This window comes from Ananas comosus, linkage group 25 (genome assembly GCF_001540865.1).
Source record: "Ananas comosus cultivar F153 linkage group 25, ASM154086v1, whole genome shotgun sequence".
In the NCBI taxonomy this organism is placed as follows: Eukaryota; Viridiplantae; Streptophyta; class Magnoliopsida; order Poales; family Bromeliaceae; genus Ananas; species Ananas comosus.
This window is the reverse complement of record NC_033645.1, coordinates 768,659-794,335: the sequence shown is the minus strand read 5'-3', so window position 1 is coordinate 794,335 and position 25,677 is coordinate 768,659. Positions and strand designations below refer to the sequence as shown.

General features: G+C 37.4%; 3 protein-coding genes and 1 pseudogene across 7 annotated transcripts; 3 read left to right on the top strand and 1 right to left on the bottom strand.

The window, feature by feature from the left end:
- Positions 1,038–3,428, top strand: LOC109728931 (annotated as a pseudogene).
- Positions 4,876–8,732, bottom strand: LOC109728972 (pentatricopeptide repeat-containing protein ELI1, chloroplastic-like). Of its 3 annotated transcripts, none has more exons than XM_020259545.1 (2): positions 7,271–8,710; positions 4,876–5,065 (listed from the first exon to the last, which is right to left on the bottom strand). In XM_020259545.1, the coding sequence occupies exons 1-2, from the start codon at positions 8,688–8,690 to the stop codon at positions 4,995–4,997; spliced, it is 1,491 nt and encodes a 496-aa protein (XP_020115134.1). In that variant the 5' UTR covers positions 8,691–8,710; the 3' UTR covers positions 4,876–4,994. The 3 variants fall into 3 exon arrangements, with proteins under 3 accessions (XP_020115134.1, XP_020115136.1, XP_020115135.1); XM_020259547.1 differs by lacking the exon at positions 4,876–5,065 and adding an exon at positions 6,567–6,987 and having other exon boundaries at positions 7,271–8,732; XM_020259546.1 differs by lacking the exon at positions 4,876–5,065 and adding an exon at positions 6,910–6,987 and having other exon boundaries at positions 7,228–8,710.
- Positions 5,595–14,288, top strand: LOC109728973. The gene is made up of 4 exons (XM_020259548.1): positions 5,595–5,715; positions 5,816–5,998; positions 6,643–6,719; positions 14,125–14,288. The coding sequence occupies exons 2-4, from the start codon at positions 5,836–5,838 to the stop codon at positions 14,257–14,259; spliced, it is 375 nt and encodes a 124-aa protein (XP_020115137.1). The 5' UTR covers positions 5,595–5,715; positions 5,816–5,835; the 3' UTR covers positions 14,260–14,288.
- On the top strand, positions 21,922–23,457 carry LOC109728960 (NEP1-interacting protein 1-like). 3 transcript variants are annotated; one of them, XM_020259532.1, is made up of 5 exons: positions 21,922–22,222; positions 22,402–22,553; positions 22,646–22,729; positions 22,813–22,980; positions 23,066–23,457. In XM_020259532.1, the coding sequence occupies exons 1-5, from the start codon at positions 22,057–22,059 to the stop codon at positions 23,255–23,257; spliced, it is 762 nt and encodes a 253-aa protein (XP_020115121.1). In that variant the 5' UTR covers positions 21,922–22,056; the 3' UTR covers positions 23,258–23,457. The 3 variants fall into 3 exon arrangements, with proteins under 3 accessions (XP_020115121.1, XP_020115120.1, XP_020115122.1); XM_020259531.1 differs by having other exon boundaries at positions 21,925–22,222; positions 22,375–22,553; XM_020259533.1 differs by having other exon boundaries at positions 21,929–22,222; positions 22,375–22,553; positions 23,099–23,457.

The window sequence follows — 25,677 nt, the reverse complement described above, 5'->3', positions numbered from 1 at the left end:
GAGAATCTTACGCAGATATCTTTTTTAACCCTTTCTTAATCTCCAGCCGTATATTCAACTGCTATGTGTCCAAACACACCAATCCAAACCAATTTTAGCTGCATCAAAAAGCCAAAATAGCCAAAAGGAGCCCAAAGATGTTGTTGACCATGTGCTCCTCTCGTTGGAAAGCAGGAACATCCCTCAACGGTCGGAATTTACAAAGCGTTTATTGCATGATGGCCCCTAACCTTTATCCATTTTTTTTTTTTTGTTTTTTAACTTCAGTTTCTAATTATATTTCTTTTCAGTTATGTCTGTAAACACTATTAAGTTTAATCGAATCAGTCATGCCAACTTTAATAATATCCTGAGTACTACTCATATAAGATGTAGTTACTGATTATAACAATTCCTGGTCTATCAAAGTATCCGATCGTCGAATGCTCCAAAAGAAACGGTAGATATTATATACGGGGTCAAGATGGTCGAAGGTGCAGAGGAGAAAGTGGTGAGCTTGAGTTTGATACCATGGGGGTGCACATGAAGGAAAAGAAGGGCAAAAGGGTGGGTACCATTAGCGCAACTAACTCTACAAGTTAAGAATCAAAATGAAAAAAAAAAAAAATAGGGAGTAAAATGAAAATTTGGTAAAATATGGGACTTTGAGTGCAATTAACAACCCATTCACAAGCTGCCCTTTTCTTTCCCACCGAAAACATCGCCCCACCTTTTGGACTCTTCCTCCCTCATCATCACCTGCCAATTTTCACTATATCCTATACAAATTACAAAGCCTTTTTTTTTAAAAAAAAAAATTGCACGGATCGTCCCTGTAATTTTCTGATATTGCGAGTTCATTTTTGCACTCTTTTTTGTTTTTTTAACACTTTATTTTAAATTTTGCTATAAAATAGAAAGAACAAAATACTCATTTCGTAAAATAACTTCTAAATCTTTTATTAAGAACTATAAACCGCAACTCTAAACGTTTATTAACTAAAATAAGTTAGGCACTTAGGCATAATTATTTCATAGTTTGAGAGGAAAACAGAGGGAGAGAGAGATAGAGAGGGACCAAGTAGCCATATCGCAACAGGACAAGGACCACCGAGACATTTTTCTCAAATTTGTCAATTACAAATTGTCCAAATTCCGCCCTGATCTTCCTTCTCCTCCATTCTCTTCCGAGAGAGAGATAGAGAGAGAGAGAGAGATGGGCGCTTCGGCGAACTCGCCGAAGCTCCGGCCCAAGCGGAAGTCCACCACTCTCAAACACCTCTTCGATCTCGACTCCAAGGCCGGCGCCGGCGACGGCGACGGCGACGGCGGCTTCGCGTGCGCGCTGCCGCGGCCGCCTTCTTCGCCGGAGTCGAACGCGGAAGAGCTCGTAGAAGCGATCTCGCTCTGCGGCAGCCGCGTGTTCACGTTCACCGACCCGTCGGAGTCGCCGTCCGACCGCGACGCCCAGCGCGCGCGGCTCCTCCGCGTGCTCTCCGCCGTCCGCTCCGCCCGGCGGCCGCTCCCCCCCGGAATCCTCCGCCCGCTCTTCGCCCTGCTGTCCGCCAACCTCTTCCGCCCGCTCCCGCCCCCCGCCTCCCCCTGCTGCCCCCACCCTCCCGAATCCCTCCTCGTCGACGACGACTCCCCCGTCGCGTCCCTCGCGCCGCCGTGGCCGCACCTCAGCATCGCCTACGACATCCTGTCGGCGGCGGTGTCGAGCGCGGAGCAGGCCGCCCTCCGCGAGCACGCCGGGCGCGGGTTCCTGTCCGGGTTGGCGACGCTGTTCGAGTCAGAGGACCCGATGACCTGCGGGAGCGCCACCGGCTGAAGGGCGCGTTCATGCGGCGGTCGATGCGCGACGCGCTGCTGGCGGAGCGGCAGTGCGGGGTCGGGGAGCTGCTGGAGATATGGGCGAGCGTGATCGACGGGTTCGCGGTGCCGCTGAAGGAGGAGCACCGGGCGCTCCTGCGGCGGGTGCTGGTGCCGCTGCACCGCCCCAAGGGGATGGGGGCGTACCACCGCCAGCTCAGCTACTGCGTGATGCAGTTCGTGCGCAAGGAGCCCGCGCTCGCCGACGCGGTGGCGAGGGGCCTGCTCCGCTGCTGGCCCCGCACCAGCTCCCACAAGGAGGTGCTGATGATCGGGGAGCTCGAGGAGCTGCTCGACCTGCTCGACCTGCCGCTGTTCCGCAAGCTCGCCCCGCCGCTCTGCGCGCAGATCGCCCGGTGCTCCACCAGCTGCAACTCTCAGGTTCACGCTCGAGAAAATCTACTGTATTCCACTTGCACTGCATTATTTTCATCACCAGAAATAAGCTAATCATATATATTTTTTAAAATTACAATAAAAATATTTTTTTTATAATCACGGTGTGAATGTGATGGATACATTCAAAACGAATCATTTTGCTGGTTGAGAATGTCACGTCATCAAATATAACTGATGCATTCTAAAATTTTTCTAAGTTTGCAGGGGTATTTGATTTTAGACACGCAAACATTGCATCCTTCTGAGGATGTTAAGACTGATCCTGGACTATTTCCTATTTGGTCGATCTAATAGTAGTTCCGGCTGGGGACAAAACCTGGTTGAGAACCGGCACCATCGAATTTGCACGGATCTTAGAGCACATTTGATTTGAGTTGGGTAGAGTATGAGATGCGATGGATGGATGAACGGTGGAATAAGTAACTGCAGATGGATTTTGAGTGGTGAACGAGTATAAGATAAATAAACCGAAGTGATTCAAAGATGTCTTTTATCTTTGGAGGAGGGAAAGACTAGCAGAGTTTCAAAACTTACATGAACAAGATTTGATCACCTAAGAAAAAATCTCAAATCAAAGTATTTAAATTTTTTCCCTCTATTTTTTGTGCTTTTGCAGGTGGCAGAAAGGGCCCTTTATGTATGGAACAATGAGCAATTCGTGAAGATGGCGTCGTGTCTGATGCAAGAGATCCTGCCCCCGACGGTCGACAGCATCGAGAAGAACCTCAAGACGCACTGGAGCAAGTCGGTGCGGCAGCTGACGACGAGTGTAAAGAACATGTTGGAGGAGATGGAGCCCGAGCTCTACGCAAAGTGCCTCGAAGAGATCAATCAGAGAGAATCCGCGATCGGGTGCGAAGCGAGCAAAAGGGAGGTGAGATGGGAGAGGCTGGAGATGGCTGCAGTAAACAACCAACTTCTCCGACCGCCGTCGATTTGCGTGTAGAGGGCTAGCTGATCAATTGATGGTTGTCACATTTTTTGAAGTTTGGTGTGGCGTCGGAGTCCGAAATTTTCCAGCTTCGAAAATGCGGAGGAGTAGAAACTCTTTGTTCCAAGCAGTGTGTGTACATGAGAGATCTTGATTACCAAAAGATGTTCATATATAAAGAGCTGCTTGTTTTGCTTTTGAGTTACTTGGGAGGTGTTTGCATCTTTTAATCTACAGGTTGATATTCTACGTTACGTTTCGTTTAAACTGAATCAAAAGTAGCAATCTGCTTTATAAAGAGATTTAACCACATGCCGAAGTAAAAGCGTATATAGATGTTACCTGAACAATTGTGAACTTTAAAATTAATATTGAAAATTTGAAAAGTTTAAGATTGAACAACCAAATCTTACATTGCTTTTATTTATTTTGGGTTGATATTGGGCCTGGACCCGGCCCATTTCATCACTTCAATTGTCTCGGATCCGAACCTTCCCGCGGTTTTATACATCCGAATCATCTCAGTCTCTCTACCCTCTTGCTTCTTCCTCTTCTTCGATCTCCCCCATTTTCTTCGTAAAACCCTAATGGAATTGCGTATGGCCTCCAATTTCGATCGAGAAACGCAACAAAGATTGAGGTATTGCTTCGAGAACGCTGTTATAATCCATTTTTGATCTGTTCTTGCGATAAAAGGACGATCTTTCATTGGTTTTCTGTATCATTCTCTCCCCAAATCGATCATTCTCATAGGGTTGGATCGTAAATTCGTTGTAATGGAGGTGGAAACCCATCAAGTTTCGCTCTCCTTTCGAGCATCGCGTAGAGGAGGAGATTGGAGCCGTGAGGGCTCTCACACCAATGGTGAGAATTAAGCAAACTTAGCTTCTTTGGTACGATTTATTGGTGAAACGGATCATATATGGGCTTTTTCTTTTGATTCAGATGAGGAAGGTGATTCTTTTCCACCTGGGAGAGCGTGGGGAGATCCCTTTCGAATGGTTCGGAGGAAGGGTTTCATTCGTTTTGGTTTCACCTCGACTGTTGTTTGGGTGGCGATGCTCATTCTCGCCGCATCGCTGCTCCATTTGTGGTCTTGCCATTCTTTGATCGGCTACCTCGCAGGTATACTCGATGGCACAATATTTTCCCTTTTGATTGTTTCTATTAATCTTTTATGTACATCGAATAGTTGTTGCAGTTCAAAACAATTTTGTGGCGTTGTTCCTCTCTTAACATCGTTTTCGTCATGTTATTTTGATGATTCAGCTAACATGTTCTTGTCGAAGATTTAGGCAACGCCCTAGCATTTTAGATTCTTTCACTGCTTGATTCATACTTGTCTACGGAACTAGGAAGAGAATGAAATTAAATAGTATTAAGAGAAACTTCATAAGTTTCGACAATATGGAGAGGCTTAATAATCCTGATTTAGGAGTTTGAGAGAGAAATTTTACTTCAATACCATCTTTAGTTTTGGCAATAATGCAACGGCAGTTGTAGTAAGTTTCTTGTGGTCTAATCCGTCTCGGTTAGCAATTGAATGCTTTTCGTCTGCAGCTCTTTGTAGAAAAGAAAACTAAGTTCTTGTAACATTAGACACGACGCATGCCGCACCAAAACCACTGCACCGTAAGTGTATAATTGCTTGTTGCATCACAACATCAGATAATTTTGGTGATCTTTCCAAAACCAAAAGAAAAAAAGAAAATACTGAGGGTCTTTTCAATCATGTTGCCCAATCTCTCTCGCTGATGATCCAGATGCTATAGTTATTCCGAAGAGGACACGAAATATAATTCCAAAAAGCTTATCATATATATTTGTTGATGAGCAAGGAAATAAGGGGACGCAGTCCTTCCCAGTGTTCGGAGGACATCAGAGCTGGAAAGAAAGAGAGGAGAGCTTTAATTTGAAGATTACGATGAATGTAAGATATCTAAATGATACTTCTATTCAAGAAACCTTCTCGTTAATATGTTTTTATTTGCCAAGGTCGTCAATCACTTTGTTGTCTCATCTATGTAGAATAAATGATAAAGGCATGCCGACTTGCAATTCTTCCTTTCATTTTTGGTCACATTAGCAACTGGTTGCGTGTTCTTCTAATGGCCTTTAGGTACACTGTGGGTTTATGAGAAATGCTGGTGTAGAAATGGACGACATCGATGTAAAATACGCTCGAAAATGTCAATTTGTGGTCGCCTCTGGCATCTTCGATGGGTACGACATACCTCATCAACCCCGAACATAAGGTTTCGTTCGAAAAAGCTTTTCTGCCTTCTCATGGTGGTGAATGAGAAATCACTTCATTTCATCAAGCAAAACATTAGCGTGAGAGAAGACAGTGATGATGGGAAATGGGTGGGTATTTGGTGCCTTGCGACATTGCATCATTTGCCCTACGATGAGCCTAGATGGAATGGAAAGATTCCTAAGATCTTAACTCATAGGCTATTTCCGAAAGCTAAGTATAGCATTTGGATTGATGGCAAAATGGAGCTTATTGTTGATCCATTGCTAATGCTTGAAAGGTGGGTACATTCTTGTTTAATTAACAGCTTGGATTTTTTTCTTTTTCCTTTATTATAAACTGTACTGTATAGCCGATAATCAATGTTATCTATTTTGCAGGTATCTTTGGCGGGGAAAGCATGCATTTGCTGTTTCTTGTCACAAACATCATAAGAGTATACGAAGAAGCTAATGCAATCAAACGTAGGAAGCGGTATGCTCGATCATTAGTTGATCTTCACATGAAAATTTATCGGTACGGGGGAATGGAACCGTGGAGTCCGAAGAAAAGAACAATAAGTGGTAAGCTAGAATCTTTCTATGCAATTATCAATAATTCCTATCAAAGTTATGACATCAGTTAGTCTTACACACATGATATCTATCATACTCCTAGTTGCATAAGGTTCTATGGTTATCAATGAGATTCTCAAAAGGTGATTTCACCTTGAAATACGATCAAGCCAACTCTAGACCTGCATATAAACTTGCCCATAAAGATAAACAAAGCAGTAATTGGAAGAGGATAAATCTGAATTTGTTAACATTCTCATGTAACACTGGTTATAATTTCATCCTAGTTGGCACACTGTCATGTTGCACTCCCTGGTTTATTCTTGAAAAGCAAAACATTGCCGTGTTGCATGTATTTTTAGTTCATAACTTTTGTAACAAGATATAGTGGGTGTTGTTTGGAAAGTTTAGTTCCTTATTCATTGTGTTTCTTTTTGGTTCTTACAAGAACTGCCGCTAGTTACACGATGTATGCATAATACTCAGTTAATCAACCTTCTCATATTTTTGCTCTTTTTTCAGTTTTTTTTTTTTTTTTTTTTTTTTTTATTTTTTTTGGGGGGGGTTCATAATAGCACACATTCATAATATGCAATCCACTTCTGTTAAAGCTTCAACTGTAGTTGCTAAAGATAGTTGCATATCAAATGCAGATGTACCAGAGGGAGCCGTCCTAAAGCGAGAACACACAGCGATGGCAAACTTGTTCAGCTGCCTTTGGTTCCACGAGGTCAGTCTTTTCACACCAAGAGATCAACTCAGTTTCGGCTACGTAACGTACAGGTTAGGCGATGCGTTCAAGTTTTTCATGTTTCCCAGTTGCGCATATAATTCGTTGTTCATACTGCATAAGCACACTAGAGAACATTCTTCGGTTGTCGAGTGGGTTAAATCCCTTGACGAATCTAAAGGGAACGAAACTGGATTGAAAGAGAGTAGAGGAGGATTAGGGCTTTGGTTGCCATATCCTGGAGACGTTAACTCTGTCGAACTGCCCCCTGTTACAAGAACATCACTGGCTGGCTTAGTATATAAAATTCGATTCATTATTCATTGGCGTTTTAGGAAATTCTCTTCGCTTCCTGATTTCTGTTCATCTATATGTGTTCTAGTTTTCAAAATCACCTCACATGAACTGTGAACAAAGACTAATCCTGTGCAAGTGGACATATGTTCAGTAACTCAAATACTTGTTCAATGCACTGACTCAGAGAAAAGAATGAAAAGAATCAACTTACAAATTCTTTCAATAACTTCTTTACCGTAAGATATTCCACATACCGTACATTGCCTCATCATGTTGATCGACAAGCTCGAAATTCAAACACAGTATCTCAATCATCGAGTAAATCTCCTTTGACCGGTAGTGGGATCTATCTCCTGCTATAAACTCATGAACAACACCATCAACCTCAATCACACTTCTTCCCGCGGACCTTTCGGTACAAGCCTCATCCATTGCTTTTCTCACTCTCATGGCCTCCTCTATTCTACCAACTTTCTCATATAGTTTCGACAGAGCTACATATCGGCCCTCCTCCCACGGTTCGAGCTCGACCAGATGTGTTGCAGCTTCTAAACCGAGATCGTAATCGGCATAAGTAAAGCATCCAACCAACAATGCACCCCAAATAGAAGCATCAGTTTCAAAAGCTATACTTTTAATCACTTCTCGAGCTTCTTTGAGAAGCCCTTTACGAGCCAGAACATCGACCATGCATCCGCAGTGGTCGGCGTTGGGCTCGACACCATAAACTCTGGTCATAAAATTAAAGCATTGTAGGGCATGGTCGACCCTGCCCGTGTGGCTACACGCCATTAGAACCCCAAGGAAGGTAATCCTATCGGGCCAAATTCCTAACTTTATCATCTGAGAGAAGAGGGAGAGAGCACTCATTCCGCAGCCGTGGAGGGCGAAGGCGGTCAGCATGGTGTTCCACGACTCCAAGTTCTTCGGCTTCTGCTGGACGAACAATCCGAATGCAATATCCAACCTACCGCACTTTGCATACATATGTACAAGGCAATTACCCAAAGTAGGGCTTTTTCCAGAAGCACCCAAGTGCTTATCGATGTAGCCATGAAGCCACTCACCCAAAGCGAGGGAGCCCATCTGAGAACAAGCTGAGAGGGCACAGACGAGCGTCACCTCATTTGGCCTAAGCATCGTGATCTGCATATCTCGAAGCAGCTCGAGAGCTTCTTCGGGAAGCCCGTGGCGTATGTACCCGCTCAACATCGCATTCCAAGCGACAACATCCCTTTCATTCATCTCATCGAAGAATCTCCGTGCTACAGCAAGTTCGCCATTATCTACATAGCTCATCAGCATTGCGGTTTGAAGCACCGCATCCTTCACGGGCACTGCATCAAACACTTGGCGGGCAAAGCCCAATCGGCCGCACGAGGAGTAGAAGGCGACAATAGAGCTCGCAACGAACCGGTCGGGCGCGAACCCGGATTTGACGATGTGGGCGTGGAGGGATTGGCCGGCTTTGGCGGCGCGGAGGGAGCAGGCCTTCATGGCGGAAATGAAGACGATTTTAGCGGGAGATCGGCCGCGGGATACCACATGGAGGTAATGAAGAAGAGCATTAATGGGGTCTTGGGAATCAGATGCTTGGATCGATCTTGGGTTTTTAGGGTTTTTGGGCGGAAGAGGGAGCGGGGAAGGAGATGATAGGGGAAGCGTCGCCGACATTTTGATTCTGAGCGGGAACACGGTAGTTGGTCGGTTTGTTAGTTTTAAGTAGTTATTGATTATATTTAACCATCCTATACTTTCAAATTTTAAGAATAAATTAAAACGACTACATAAAATTTAATTTGGTTTAATTAACTACCCACTACAAGAAATTTTATTTTTAGGGATATTTATTTATGATAGTCCTTTGATTTTTTTTTTTTAATTTTTTTTAAAAATAATTAACCTGCTATCCATTTCATTTTATTTTTTTTAGAAATAAATTTAACCGAAAAGTGAAACAACTAAGCTTCGCACTTGCAATCTCGGATATCAACTATCAAATTTTTTTGTCATTTGTGTTAAAGACAGTTGGTGATAATCCTTTGATTATTAAAAGTTCGTATTTAGTTTCTTTAATTTTCATGTAGTAGGGGTGAAATTTGTGGTTATTTTGGTCTCCATCTAGCAGCCGTCGGTTAAGAAAAATCCAGAGTTAAAGAGGACTGATTGAAATGAAAGAAAGTGTATGCAGTGTTTTTTTTTTTTTTTTTTTTTTTTTTTTTTTTTCAGTAAATTTGAATGGCCAAGGCTGGTGTTTTGTCAGGCACTTCAGGGACCGGGCTTCTTCCATTTCTGACCTAAGGCTAGAATGAATTCTCTAATCCCTCTAACACACCAAAGATTGAAAGAAACAACCATTAGATAATTTTAGTGGTTGTTATCTCGATCGTCCTCCCACAGTTTAGGGGTTCAATCTCTGCTTGCGCGTCTCGAAATGGATGCTCGAGCTCCTGACCTTTTGGAGAATATTAGGTTGGTATAGATATTAGAGAGATTTTTTTAGATTAGGGGAGTACTTAAGGCCTGCCATTAGATCCTTTGGACCACACTATGACCTGCTGCATTCAGCTCTCATATAATGTGAGCTTTAAAATGGCCGACATCTTTTCCGGTATTGACAGCACGGTTCTCTATGTGATCTAAATTTTCGATCTAATAGAAACATCAAAAGAAGGAAAAAAAAAAGTCTTGAAAACTCTTACGTGCATGATAAATATTAGGTAAAACATATCACGCGCAGATGTTGAGCAAAAAGGACTATATATCTATAACTCTATATGAATCCCCAATAAAATTGATGACATGGCAAGCCCTCTTTTTTTTAAATTTTTTAAATTTTTTATATCTTTTAATGGTGGTTCATTTTTTTTTATTCTTACATTTAATGTTCTTAATAGTTATAACTCTATTAATACTCACCTCTTAATTACTCTTTAATTTTATTTATATCTCCTTTAAATTTTTTAATAGTGAAATATTTAAGACATTAATTATAAAGGAAAAAAACTGTCTAATTATTGCCCAAGAATAATTGCTTCAGTTTTATATGTTTATACTTTTACTATCTTATTATATTTAATGTTGCTAATGATAGCTATATATTACATGCATATGTTTTTCTTTCCTAATTAATTAAATAAATACTATATTTTAGATAATAAATTAATATGTGGTAGTAAATATAGCTTCTCCAAATCCTAAATCCTAAAATCCCAACCTTTTCTCTCCCTCCGCACCCTCCCTCGCCACCGCCCCTCCGATCGGTGGCGCCTCCTCTCCGCCGGCCCCGCCGCCGTCCACACGGCGGTGGCCATCTAGAAGGAGACCTCGGAGGAGGAGCGGCTGGAGACCTTCCTCCGCATGGCGGACCTCGCTACTGCCACGTCCGTGCGCGCGCGGTTCGAGCGGATGATCCGCGAGGCCCTTGACGAGATGTGCGCGGCGCTCAAGGCCGTGGACGGGGGCGCCGCGTTCAAGGAGGATGTGTGATCACGCCCATTTGCAACAATTTCGAACTCTTATACGACCTCCACTCCTACCCTCGATCACTCCTTTCTCGAAAAAAAGTAAGAACTCTATAAGTTTTTAATTTTTATCCGCCGCATCGCGTGAATTCCTACACTATATACATTATTACTAAACTGAAAATATAATTAAAATATCTCTATTTCCGATATAGGATAACTCATTCTTTTTTATACTATTCATAAAAATTTAGGCATGGAATGAAGTTTAATATCTAAATTTTTTTCGACAGCTTTATTTATTTATTTATTTATACAGAATCTACCCGCTGCAACGCGCGGGTGCCTTCACTAGTATATATATATAGAGGGAAGAAATAAAACTAGCCGATAGATCAGTCTCTTATGCTGCGGTTTCTTTATTCTGTTATTTGATAATGTTGAGTTGCATGTAGATTTGTTCAACCAACCACCTATTCAATCCTAAAAGATCACTATCATTCTAACTGGGGACTATAATCATCTTAACCGCATATTTCTTTATCCAACGGTCGTAAATTTATGAATACATATGGTCTATATTTAAGAGTATTGTCGCTCTATATATATATAGTCACAGAGATCATTAATGACCCTGGCCACCATTAATATTTGGTGGGAATAGTTATACCCGATTATTATAGGTAACCAAGAATTGCTATTCTCGGGTAAAAAATTAAAAAATTAGCGTTTAGGTATAAAGGGGATAAGAGGATATCCCTATCCTTATCCCCTATCCAAACGGTGCCTAAAGGGATAATTGCCTATATACCCCTCGTACGTTAGAAAATATCCGATTTATCCCTACTTTTTTTTTTCTTTCTAAAATACCCCTCACATGTTTTACAATTATTTCAAAATACCCCCGCAGTTATCTTCTGTTAAGTTAACTTTGGTTAAGCGTGAGTTAAGTATCTACCACAGTTAAAATAAATTAAAATGCCAATTTTGCCCTTAACTTAAGGGCAAATAAGAAATATTGGTGACGGTAGAGGGGTATATTGGAAAAGACCAAAAGTTAAAATATTTTTTGTGCCCCTGACATTAAGTGCAAATAAGAAAGTCCGTGATGGTCGAAGGGTATATTTGAAAGGGTAAAATAGTAATTTTATAGAGATAATAGAGTCAATTAACAGATTTTAACTCTAGGGGTATATTAGAAATAGGTTGGAACGTAGAAAGGGTATTTTCAATAGGAGGGGTAAATCGGAAAGTCGGGAATTTTTCAGGGGTATATAAGCAATTGCCCCTTCTTTAAATTAGTTTCTCAATAAACTTTAAAAAATTTGATAAAAATTCATAATAAACTATTAGCATATTTTGTTGCTAAAAAAAAAAATATTTTGTGCTATTATATATCGACAAATATGAATTTTTTTTGATCGGTACACATCAGCATGGTATGGAACGTACCGTGCTATATCATGCCGATAAGTTTCCGATACGATTCTGTGTCACGGCACTTAAATTCTTAATTTCACACTTTAATTTTCTTCATTAATTAAATAATAAATTATTATATTATAAAATATTACTAATTCAAGTATTATGTATTAGTTCACTAAGTAAGTAATTAACCATTTGACTTATTAAATTAATAAAAATATTTAATTAACCATTTGAGCAATTAATTTATTATTTATAATTAATAATTAATTAGCTATTTAAATGTTCCTATTTAAAGTGTTTCTTCAGTAATCAGTATTCATATTTTGCCTAATATAATTAATTTTTTAATTAATTATCTAACTAACTAAATAATTAGCTAATTAATTATAACTTATTTTTTTATTACTTTTAAGGGACAATTAGAACAGAAGGAGTGCATGTATTATTTAATTAATTAATGTACTTCTCCATTTAATAATCAATTAAATCATTAAATTATTATTTAATTAATATTTTAATATTAATTAATTAGATAAATATATATTTATTTATTTTAAAACTATAAGTACTCTTATTTTTACTATTCCAATCTAACCATCAAAATCGTACTTTTCTATTTATGAAACTGGCTAGGATTTTCGGAAACATGGTGGGGTTGGGTAGAGCAATGTCTATGCAATGCGAAAGTAGCCATCCTAGTGAATGACCTTCCGACTGGATGGTTGAAAACAAGAAAGGGTCTCCGACAGGGTGATCCCCTCTCCCCCTACCTCTTCCTATTGGTTGCGGACAGTCTGGCTAGGATGATTGAAACGACAACAAATAATAACCTGCTTCGAGGCATTGGCCTATCCGTGGAATGTTGAATGGTGCTTATCCAATACGCCGACGATACAATTTTTTTCTGTGAGCCACGGAAGCACTTCTTACGCAGCCTGCTATTCGTCTGGAACATCTTCGAATGGGCCTCTGGCCTAAAAGTAAATAAGAACAAATCAGATTTTTTTCTACATTGGCCAAAATCCCCGCAAAGCCGGCAAACTTGCCAACATAATAGGATGTCGAATCAGAAACTTACCTTTCCACTACCTGGGTTTACCGCTCCACAATAAGAGACTCCGTAAGGAAGACTGGAGATTGATCATCAACCGCATAGAGGAAAGAATTGACGGATGGAAAGCCAAGCTCCTCTCCTTTGGGGGAAGACTTACTCTCGTCAACTCGATTTTCTCCAACCTGCCGCTCTTCTACTTCTCCATATTCAAAGCACCGAGATGGGTGCTGCATCGGATAGAAGCTTTGTAACAAGCCTTCTTTCGGAAAGGCAGGTCCAAAATTGTCGGAGGTGAATGTCTCGTCAATTGGAAATCCGTATGTAAAAGTAAGAGTGAAGGGGGATTAGGAATTAAAGATCTGGACTCCATGAGCTTGGCTCTCCTAACCAAATGGTGGTGGCGCTTCTTTAATAAGCCTAATCTATCTTAGTGCAAACTAATTAGAACCTTCTACTACACCAGAAGAAGACCTCTACGTGAGGGCCGAGCCTTCGCCCCACATTCGTAATGGTGGAAGAGCATTCTCCAATGCCGTGAGGTTTTCACCTGCGGTATAACCTACGAGTTAGGTGACGGACAGGACATCAGAATGTGGTCGGACATCTGAATTGGAGAACTGCCACTTCGCACCCTCTTCCCTAATATTTTTGCAAACATCACAAACAAGGAGGCCAGACTTTCTCAGTGCTGGAACGTAAACGGGTGGCGATGGCGTTTCATCTGTTGTGGATTTGCAACGTCCCAATCCGCTGATAGGCGCGGACAACTAGCGATGCTCAAAGACCTACTTTGAAACCGCGCCCCTTGCAACAAACCAGACTCGTGCAAATGGAGATGGACTTCGAACCAATTATTTACCGTCAAAACCCTTTACCTGTTCATCACAAATGCTGGAGAGATAAACCGGACAAACAATGACATCTAGACCCTGAAAGTTCCATCCAAAGTCAAAGTCTTTATCTGGTTGCTGCTCCGGAAGAGGCTACCCACAGCCGATAGATTGATAAATAGGGGGATGGCTGTCGACCAAAATTGTGTTTTCTGCGCCATGTTAGCGGAAAGCTGTGATCATCTTTTCTGCAACTGCGTCTTCGTTCGATACCTACTCCTCTGTGTTGGAGGCTGGCACACACATGATGATACCTTGAGTGATGTCTGCAGGCTCTAGACAGCTACCACTACCTTTCCTGCCAATTCTACGCGATCGAAAAGACTTATCTCGCTAGCAGCGATCTGATGGATGGTTTGGAGGGAAAGAAACAATGCTGTGTTCCGAGCAATACCGACCAATGCTAGCAGGTCACTTGAATGGGTCAAAATGTTGACGAGCGACTGGAAAGCGCTGTAATAAATAAACGGCTAGACACGCACCCTATTGCTTTTGTAATTTTGCAATTTTGTAATATTTTCACCTTTTTTGTTTTTTTTCTCCTTGCCTTTAGCGGAAGCCTTAGTTGCTTCCATCTTGTACTCTCAGTTCATATTACTTAATGAATGAAGCAGGTAGCTTGCTACCTTTTTCTCAAAAAAAAGAGAAGAAAATAATCCAATTTCATCCAAATGCAAATTGGTCTAATTTTTGTTTATCCTAAAAATTATGCTTGTACGGAGAATAAACAAGAACAACTTATTTTCGAACCGAATAATACCATAAGGTACATAGTATAATGCAACAATATATTTTTGGATATGTGTCTCTTACAATTGTGTGTAAATGATCAAAGAGTAAGATACCACATTGTTTTGTGAGGTGCCTCTTAAATCTTATTTACTATACTTTTTTATAATGAAGCAAAAATAAAACCATACAGTCGCAAGCCTTAGTTTTTTTAAATTATGGGATGGTTAAGTATATTCTAAGAAGAATTAACTAAAGTTTTCCTTACGTTTTGTTTATCAAATTTAATAGAAATAAGACATCTGAACCAGATTAAGTAAGCTAGTCCAAACTAAGAGCCATTTTGGCGGTGATGTAGTGTGTAATGATGTTTAATACGCGTTGTTTGTGTAATTCTATTAAAAGCAACAAAGTTATATACAAGCATCAAATAGAGTTTTCGTTTCTAATACTCTAAAATCTTACTTCTGCTTTTTACGGTTTTACCGCACCAAAAATATGCAGATTCTTTTCTGTATCATCTGCACTGATAGGGGTAAAGTAGAAGGTGAGTTAAAAATGTAACTCTTTATAAGTAAACTTGCATTCGGATCTAATCCAAAATATTTGAATACAATACGTAAGATCATCAATTTTTTTTGCGAGCTTAAATTTTTGTAGAACCGCGATTGTTTAATCCTCAAAAGTGTAAAACTGTGAGTTCTTAGTAAATAATAGTTGTTTACTTAACATTAGGTTGGATTGGGGTAATTAAAAATCAAACCCAAAAGAGAGTAAAAAAAAAAAAAGAGGAAAAAAGGGGGTAAAAAAAGAATAACACCAACAACCTGGGACCAATCCGAATGTTGTGTCAATGTGTGGCTCGGACCTCACACCTAACGCTAACGGTTTAATGGGTGAGATTTATTATTGATCATGACAGGGTATTATGGCCTGCACTGCTCCAAAACTGTGGGTTTGTCCTGCACCAACCACGTATAAAGTATTTCTTAAATGATCCCTTCCTTTTTTGCCTCTTAATTATGCTTAATTTTTAGAAAAAAACCCAAAGTAGGAACCGCAACAACCACAGCGGCCAGTTTGTTTTCTAGTAAGAGGTTGTTTGATTGCATTAGGGCTAACAATTTAACTTGCTATTCGTGAGCCAGCTCGTGTTCGATTCGAAGTGAACTCGAGATCGATCGCTTGTTTAATAAACGCGCCGAATACAAGTTAAATTTTTTAGCTTGAAATATTGATGACCTTAGACAAGCTTACTCGTATTCGGCTCGATGTAGCTCTCTCTCTCTCTCTCTCTCTCTCTCTCTCTATATATATATAGTCCGACTACAATGCTATTAATAGTACCAAACATTTGGTGCTACCAAGTGTTTCGTCGTTTAATCTACCCGTTTGCCCATTCCCATCCCTTGGATCCTACTATTCCACCAGCCATGTACTCAACCCTAGAGGCATTCTGTTTGGGGATAAAAGAGGAGTTAACCCCCTAACCCCCCTTTTATCCCCGAACCAAACGTACACTAGTGGCACTATCCTAATCGTATATTTCTTCATTTGAAGGCTAAAAACTTAATAGTACAAATGACTTGGTGCTATTAATAGCATTATATATATATATATATATAGAGAGAGAGAGAGAGAGAGAGAGAGAGAGAGAGAGTACGTCTTCCGTACTTTCAAAAGTACGGAGGCCTCCGTACTTATAAGTTGTTTTCAATAATAGGACATCCAATTTAACAATCAGCTCTGTTAGACATAATCTACGTAATTGAAACTATTAGAACTATTTAGAAACCAAATTTTATAATTTTTCGACATCATTTACCACATGATTAAAAGGTTTTAAAAATGACTATTTTAACAGTCGATGTAGCCCGTTTTAAAGTTTAACGATGTAGAACAATCCAAATTACATGAAATTTTAATACAAAATTCTACTTAACATCAATAGCAAAATCAATACTTCTGATTTGAAATTTAAGTCTTTTATTATTATTTTTTATGAGATTTTTATTTTCAATCGTTTATTTTTAAGCTACTCGTTCACTAGACAAATAAAGTCAAAAAATTATAAAATTTGATTTCTAAATAGTTTCCAGAGCGTAAATCATGTCTAACAGAAACGATGACCGAATCAGATATTCTATCATCGAAAATAACTTATAAGCATGAAGATCTTCATACTTTCGAAAGCATATATATATATATATATATATATATATATATATATATATATATTTCTACTATTTGAATTTTAGGCCAATTTAAATATAAAGAGATCTATATTTTGTGAATTTCAATTATTAGATTAAGTTTTAATTTTCTTCCAATTTTTCACTTAGTAGGGCGTTTGACAATCTAACTTACTAATCGCAAGTCAGAACGAGTCGAACATGGCTAAATTTTTCAGCTCGATATTTTAACAAGCCAGCTTGTGTTCGGCTCGTTTATTAGACGAGTCGAACATAAGCTAGTCCAGCTTATTCATGCTCGGCTCGTTGACAGCCCTAGATTGTATATAGTTATAACTGTATTAAATTGTTTGTAGTTACAACTGTATTGCAGTTATAAATGCATATAGATTCAAATCTTATTTTTAGTTTGATGTATTTCATTCCACTGCTGCAATTGAAATTGTACGAACAAATTTAATTGCACCAACTAGAACAATACACAAATTGACCGCATTTGTAGCTGTAGTAGATGGAGAGCGTAACGTTAAACAAAATATAAACTTACCTTTCTAATAACATGTTATACATAAAATATTTTATTTTTCTATAAATGGTTAATCTCTCCGCTCTATATACACACATACTTTTCAATTGCATAAATTAAATAAATTATTTATAATTATAGTGCTTTCTACTATCTTTAGTCAAATATATTATTTACAATAATTATAACTATTTTATTTTTAACTATATGCATCTTTACTTATATATAGTATTTATAATTACATCGAACTAAGCATTAAAACATAAAATGAGATTAAGTTAATAGGACGGTGTTGACCGTATTAATATTTATATAAAATAAATATCGACAATGTCCTTATAAATATACGGACTCTTTTTAGAGTATGATTATTCACTTGCATTTTAACCGAAAATACCCTGGAAAAAGATTATTTTTATATAAATAATTTTGGGATAATTGCCTATATAACCCTCATGCGTCTGGAAATATCCGATCTACCCCTACTTTTTTTTTCTTTCTAAAATGCCCTTCATATATTCCACCGTTATTGCAAAATACCCCCGTAGTTATCTCCTGTTAAGTTAACCTGAGTTAAACGTGAGTTAAATATTTATCACAGTTAAAAAAAATTAAAATGCCAATTTTGCCCTTATCTTAAGGGCAAATAAGAAAGGTTGGTTACGGTAGAGGGGTATATTGAAAAAGATAAAAAGTTGAAATACTTTTTGTGCCCCTGACTTTAAGGGCAAATAAGAAAGACAATGATGGTGGAAGGGTATATTTGAAAAGGGTAAAAGAGTAATTTTACAGAGATAACAGTGTTATTTAACAGATTATAACTCTAAGGGTATATTAGAAATAGGTTGGAACGTAGGAGGGGTATTTTCAATATTAGCCTTCTAAGAGGGGTAAATCGAAAAATTGGAAACTTTCAGGGGTATATAAGAAATTGCCCCAATAATTTTTATGCTTATCGAAAAATTGTTAATATTATCAATTTTAGAGGAATTTGTGTGAAAATTTAACATTTTTCACGAGTACAATTTAAATTACCTCGAAGTTTAATCCCTTCAATTCAAGGAGATGAGAGATATTTTTTGTGCCATACCTTGTCCAACTAATTTAATTATGAGCACATTTATGAGAAGGTAAATTACACTTTTGATCCTCAAATATGAGGATGGTGACACTCCGGTCCTCAAACTATGAAACGTGTGGCACTTTGGTCCTCAATTTTAATTTATAATAATTTTTAAGTCAAACTAATTAAATATTGCAATCAAGCTTTACAACCTAATTTAGTTAGCTAAATATTAATTAATTGTTGATGCAGAAGTATTTTGATTGATGATACGACAATAAATTGATGCAGAAGTATTTTGATTGATGATACGACAATAATTAAGATTATTTATCACTTTCACATTTGTAATTTATCAATAGTTAGCTAATTAGGTTGAGAGACTTAATTGTAACAATTTTAGCCAAAAATTATAAACAATTTAAAATTTGAGGACCAAAATGACAATGGCCTCATAATTTGAGGCCCGAAAGGTAATTTACCCTCTATGTTGCATCCAATTTAGATCTAAGCAAAGCAATAAATATACATAGATCTGAAACATATATTGTATACTTATTTTTCTCGGTTTGGGACCCTCGTTTGGTCACTTTTTCGTCCGTAATGAATGGGGTGAGGTGTGTTTGCATTTGTAATATTTTTTTTTTTAATTCTTCATGTTTTCTATCTAAAATATTTTAAATTTTTAATCGATTTTCAAAGAAAAAAAGGAATATTGTACTTCTATGTTTTAAGAGATTTTGTTATATGTTCTCATACTTAGGGAAAAATTATAATTAATCCATTAGCAAAAATATTAAGTCTCTAGCAACTTTCTAATCCATATACAACATTTCTGAAATGCTATAATTCTGTGACGACCCTATACTATCCCGAATTCGGCTGTGTTACTGGTGTAATTCAATTTAAATATTTTATTTTCTTAACTTTTAAATATATTACACTTGAATTCAGTCTTCAAAATTAAAAATTAGATTTTTATTATAGAATGACTCAAATTTATTGAGAAATTGACTCAAATTTATAGATTTTTAATTTCTTTCTTTTTGATATTATAAAAGTGAAGAGTTCGCGTGAAAAGAATAAAAATCAAGTCGCTATTTTGGATCGAATGGTGAAAATATATATTAGAAAGAAAGATAATAATTTTTGTAACGCATTGAATAATTGAAGCAATAAATGTCGATTCAGAAGCTGGTTAGGCACTCGATCGATGTGCAAGGGAGATTTTATACTTGTCCTTTTCTTTCTCCTCATATATATATATATATATATATATATTGAATAATTGAATCATTCATTTTTATAAGCTGTAAAGGCCAATACAAGTCATCTCACATAATAATCTACATTAATAACGTGCATGTTACTTGCACTGCTGTTACGTAAAATAACTCTTATTTTCTGTCAGAAAATAGTATTCTGTAATTTATAGTTCGCATAGTTTTTTTTTTTTTTTTTTGAGAGATAGGTAACACGCTACCCGCATCGTTTATTTCATTTAGAAATAAACTTAGCTGAAATGTGAATCAACTAGGATTCAAACTTGGGTCTCGGGTACCAACCACCAAGCCCTTTGCCATTTGCTCTAGGGACGGTCGGTTATTTCGCATAGTTATTAAAGAATAGTATTTCTACACGAAGTTGGAATTGACGACTTTACTGTCATTATCATTTTTGCATAGTTCGCAATGAGCCACTGTTTAGTTATAAATTGCAACCAAAAAATTGCAAATTCAACCCTTATTTAGTTTTGTTGTCCTTTTTATAATTTTAGCTGTAAATTATATAAGGATGGATGGATTCGATAGACTCTTCTACTTTTGTTCTTATTAGATATATTTTGCAGCATAGTTTAACCAAATTAATCCAAAAGCATCTTTTGTAAAATGGCCAAAAAAAAGTTTTAAAAAATTAAAAAACTGCTAAGCTCATTTTATGGTTTTGTTTGGCATTGTCCGTAGAAGTTCATTAAGTTTGGTCAGAAAACGTGATAGAATAATATTTTATTTATTTTTAATGCACGAAACATGCATAACACAAATTTTAAATTTTAAATTTTTATTTTTATTTTTATTTTTAAAATTGAAAATTTTAAATTTGAAAATTTAAATTTAGATTTTAAAATTCAGATTTTAAATTTAAAATTTTGAAATTTCAAAAAAAAAATTTTGTACAAGTTTGAAACTTAAAAATTATACTTTTAATTAAATTTAAAATTTTAATTTAAATTATTTTAAAAGTAAAATTTAGTAAAAATATTAATATATGCAAACATCAAAAATTTATTGCCAAACAGCTTTAGAAAATCACTGCAGAAAAATCACTTTTTTTTTAAATTCAACCAAACGCTCTATAGTTTTTCACCAAAATCAATTATTCAAACCAAAATCACTTTTACAGAAATCACTTCTCCAGAAGCTAGGCCAAACAGGCCCTTAATATCATCACTTTGGGTTTTAGTAAACAGAAAAAAAAAAAATTATATAAGTAGATTAAGTTGGGCTATAAGAAGACTATGAGTGTAAGTTTTATATCTATTTATGGAACATATGGACAGCTTAATTCAAGGTTTTTAATAGCACTGTTTTGACAATACAAAAAAAAAAAAAGAAAAAGAAAAAAAAAAAGGTAAGGTTGGTGCAAGGAAAATTGACTCTTAAATAGTGATATTGTACCATTACAAATGCCTTTTGATAATCAACCCATCATCTCTCGTAAAGGAATGGGCAATGCTGCACCTAGATTTCTAGATATAATAAATCTTACGCAATGACCTTTAATTATCTTATTAATTTATTTAATATTAAAAGTTCTAAAAAATATATAAATTTTTATGTGCAAGATGTGCACCACGTACCCTAGAGTTTCAAGATAGTATTTTTATAATGTTATGCTCATAAACAAATTTTACAGTGCTTTACAAATTAGTTTACATTGTGATACGTAATTGATAGAAAAGTGTAAATCACGAAGAAATTGTCGGCTGAAATGAGTTCAATGTCATGTCCTATGGCGGAGGACAGGTTGGACCAAATGAGAATCGCGTCCCTAATTGTTATGTCGGGATACATTTTGACTATGACAAGTGTTTCTTTTTCTTCCGTTCAAGCTCAAAGCTACCGTTGCACTCTAAAAGAGTAAGCTATTACGTCTGGATCGTCGGCTCATGACATGCGTTTGAATTAAATGAAAGAAAATTATTATGCTGGAAGCCTAATTTGACTTGAATTCAGAATCTCCTATTTTGATATCATGTAAAATAACTATTGTATTCTAAAAACTTAAGCTGTTGTTTAAGCTGTTAGAGAGCAATATTTAAAATATTTTTATATTTAACCGGAAGAGAAAAATTATTAGCTGAAGTGAACCAATTAAATTATTTTAATTATTATATAGTTTATAAACTACAATAAAATTTGTTCATAAAAAAATAAAAAAAAACATAAAAAAGGAATACATAAAACCCAAACAACCGTCCAATAATGTCACACAGGTACCTCTCTCTCTCTCTCTCTCTTTATAACTCGTATATATAAAGGCACCTAAACCAACAACACAATACTCCTCTCTCTCTCTCTCTCTCTCTCTCTCTCTTACACACACACACACAGACACATACAAATACAGAAGAAGTCGAACAAGAAAAGCGAAAGCAGAGGCAGAAGCAGAAGCAAAAGCAGAGGCGAAAGCAATGGAAGTGATCAGCGCGCTTCCCCACGCGTCGTCGCCCCCCAACACCTTCTCCTCCTACCTCTCCGGAATCAACCGCGGAGCTTCTACGCCCAGGAGAACCTCTCGCCCCGCGCGCTTACTCGCGCGCCTCATCCGCGCCCTCATCACCTGCATCTTCGCAACAGGTCCTTCTTTTTTCTTTTCGATTAAGATCACAACTCTTGGAAATGCGACACTATTCAAAATTAACGAATACTAGTACATGACAGCTCGCTCTGATATCATGTTAATATATATATATATATACTTTTCTTTTTTTTTTTTCTGTGGTTTCTAGTTGGTTTGTTCCTAGGAGCTGTAACAGGGGGTCTAATCGGTCTAGCCACTGAGAGCGGCGTATTCCGCGGGAGCGGAACAGGGGCGATTACAGGAGTTTTGGTCTCGTTAGAGGTGGTGGACTCATCTCTCGCTCTCTGGCGAAATAACGAGTCCGGGATTTGGAGCATTCTCTACGTCGTGAGCTCTATTTCTCCTAACCCAAAATTACACATAAAAATGGGTTGATTCGACATATACGATGAACACTATATATTAATTCCTCTACGCAGATCGACATAATCTGTAGCCTTTTGAGTGGAAGACTCGTCCGCGAGAAGGTCGATCCCACCGTGCAGAGTGCAGTCCAGAGCCAGGTAATATATTCACATCTCGGCGCCGATTTGTACTCGAATTCTAATAAGGCTGATAGAATTTGGGATCCATTTTGTATGCGCAGATGAATGCGGTGGACTCGCCCTTCAGAGAGGCTCTGGACATCTTCGAAACCGGAGGCTCGAACGGCATGGCCAAGGCCTCGATCGAGAAGCTCCCCGAGATCGAGATCACGGTCGCCAACAACGTCGACTCCTCCGGCGACCGAATCCGATGCTCGGTCTGCTTGCAGGTTCGCCCATGCTACACTATATATACAACAGAACAACTCATTCTAGCAAGAAGAACTATCATGTGAAGTTAGTTTTTCTCGACAGACACCGACGATTTTCGATCTTGCGTTCTCGCAGGATTTGCAGGTCGGAGAGGCCGCCCGGAGCCTGCCGTCCTGCCAGCACAAGTTCCATCTGCCGTGCATCGACGGCTGGCTCCTCATGCACGGCTCCTGTCCGCTGTGCAGGCGCGATCTGCTGACTCTTTCTTGCTTGGAGATGAACTCCTTTTTGTAGATCGATCTTAATTTTAAAATCTCTCTTGTCTTGTGCTATGCCAACACTAAACGCAGCAGCGGTAATTTAGTTTCCTTTTCGATCGACTGTGTAAATGAGTTGTATACCTGATACTTAAGGTTGTAATACGTATATCTATTATGGAATATCACTTCATGTCCGTGCGGTTATGTTACACATAGCTACACAAATTTAACCCATATCTATTTCAAAGTTGTTCACATCACATTTGCATTTCTCGCGGGATACTCTTTTAAAAGCGACAGTGTTTGGTCAGAAGAAAGCTCAGAATACAATTAACCGTAAACGGTTGAAACTTTATTAGAAATTAAGATTGCACCTGCTGTCATGATTTTGATTTCTGTATTCGATTTATAAGCGATGATTTTGCTCGTGGTTCGTTCTCTTTCGCGAGCTGCAAAAAAACATGACATTTGGAGTCTAATTTCTTTATCTCCAGAGATAGAGTCGTCACAGAAAATTAGATTAGGATTAGATCAGAACTTCCGTATATTACATATTTATATATAACTTAATATAAGAATATTAAATCACGTATGTTCATCAAAAATGCGTCCAGATACATCCTAATCGTTAGATCTATCATATTTTTATAGATAACTTGAATAGACTAACTGTATCTTTATAGATTGCTTTGAATAAATTACATGAATTATATCCAACATAAACATGAATGAAAATTAAAGATTCTGAACATTAAACTATAAACAAATTAATCATACTCTTAAAATCCTCAAATTCGACCACCGCGAATTAGGATAGTTTGCTGATACTTTCAATGCCTGGTTCTTCACAACCAAAAAGTGAAAAAAAAAAAAAAAAAAAAAGTAAATAAGAAAACAAATAAAAATTCTCCACTTGAATTGGGTGCATTAATGACCAAAAAAAAAAAGAGTACAGAGGCTGGTGTTGAATTTGAAGGCCAAGCTCGTGACTTTGTTTCTTTTAAGCTTTGTGGGAAATTCTGGCATTAATTCCTCTGCAGAGATTGTTGGGTAGATAGATAGATAGATAGACCAGGAGAAGTGGGTATTGGTTTCTTATATGGCTAGGAATAAAGAACTAAATTGTGTTCAAATTTGATTACTTATAAACCCATAATTCTCTCTCACACGATATGTCGATATCTTTCTGGGTCAAAATGTACAGAATTTACCTGCGCTGTAAGCCATCGTGATTTTACTATTCAATCTTTCAACTTGTTTATTTGAGTCGGTCAACGATACCCTGGCTTCAAAATTTAAGCTAGTTACTTATTTTAATAAGTTTATAGTTGCGAGAATTGCATAAAGTATACTAACTTCAAATTTTGAGGTCAAAATGACGTCGACCGACTCAAATCAAACAATTTAAATATTTAAATATTTAAATTAAAATTTTGAAGAATTGGATAGTTAAATAAAGTGATCCGTAGTTCGAGTAAGTTCTGTATATTTTTACCCATCTTTATGAGGTGAGTTGCTACCTTTGACTTTAAAATTGAACTTGGTAAAATTGTGCAAGGAATCCTGACTTAAACATTTTCTAAAAGTTTTAGTTCACCTACCTTTTTACTTTTTTAGCTTCGTAGTCTTTCTATAATATTATTACAATATTAGTTATTCTGTTAAATTATGTCCTTAGAATGGTCAAACATGCCACTTAGGAACTAGAATCCATAAGAGTGGTTGTATGGAATTTTGGATCTTTTTGGACTCAGGAATCCATTTAAAAAACTTAAGATTATACCACGATGCAGAGTTTGGTAACCTAATTACAAAAAACAATAATAGCTGCTGAGGATCAAAGTAGCTAAAAGTTAAAAGGGACACCTCATGCAATTTAACACATGAGAACAAGATTGTTGTTTTCAATCAATCTCTTCTAGCTCACCAGTAATGATCTCCTATTTGATTATATTATGTTTATGTTATTTATTTACTGCGTATGCACTATGTTTCCTACTCCACTTGTTTAATTAGGTGAATACACATCCTACAAAGTCCATCTCCTAAGCTAGTTTTTCAATACCACCCTTTATATCATGTGTAGTTTATGAAGACTAATTGTGGATTACATTAATTTTATTTGGCCCTATTTTTTTTTTTTCTTTACGATTTGTCTCTTTCTAAAACAAGCATTCCTACGTCTAATCATTAAATTTCACCATCGCTTACGTCTAATTTCGTGATATGGTGGGTAAAGTACAAGCTTCTTAATTTAAAATGCCCAAAATTTTCCGAAGTGTTTCCCATCTTCTTCTTTTTTTTTCTTTTTTTTTTTTTTCTCCGGTACAACAAAAATATGGTGGTAACGGTCACTAAAGAAGCATATAGTTACTGTTAAGTATAAAAATATTTAAACATTATTGTCTACCGGCTTAAGATTTTAGAAAATAACAATTATTTTATATAATGCAA

Excerpts from the sequence above, each read along its gene's own strand:
- LOC109728960 (XM_020259531.1), top strand. The coding sequence starts at position 22,057 with ATGGAAGTGATCAGCGCGCTTCCCCACGCGTCGTCGCCCCCCAACACC. Across the intron at positions 22,223-22,374 it reads CACCTGCATCTTCGCAACAG|TTGGTTTGTTCCTAGGAGCT; the intron begins GTCCTTCTTTTT and ends TGTGGTTTCTAG. Across the intron at positions 22,981-23,065 it reads GATGCTCGGTCTGCTTGCAG|ACACCGACGATTTTCGATCT; the intron begins GTTCGCCCATGC and ends TTTTCTCGACAG.
- LOC109728973 (XM_020259548.1), top strand. The coding sequence starts at position 5,836 with ATGCATTTGCTGTTTCTTGTCACAAACATCATAAGAGTATACGAAGAA. Across the intron at positions 5,999-6,642 it reads GAAGAAAAGAACAATAAGTG|ATGTACCAGAGGGAGCCGTC; the intron begins GTAAGCTAGAAT and ends TATCAAATGCAG. Across the intron at positions 6,720-14,124 it reads GCTGCCTTTGGTTCCACGAG|GCTCTAGACAGCTACCACTA; the intron begins GTCAGTCTTTTC and ends TGATGTCTGCAG.
- LOC109728972 (XM_020259547.1), bottom strand. The coding sequence starts at position 8,690 with ATGTCGGCGACGCTTCCCCTATCATCTCCTTCCCCGCTCCCTCTTCCG. Across the intron at positions 6,988-7,270 it reads ACATGATGAGGCAATGTACG|GGGGCAGTTCGACAGAGTTA; the intron begins GTATGTGGAATA and ends TTCTTGTAACAG.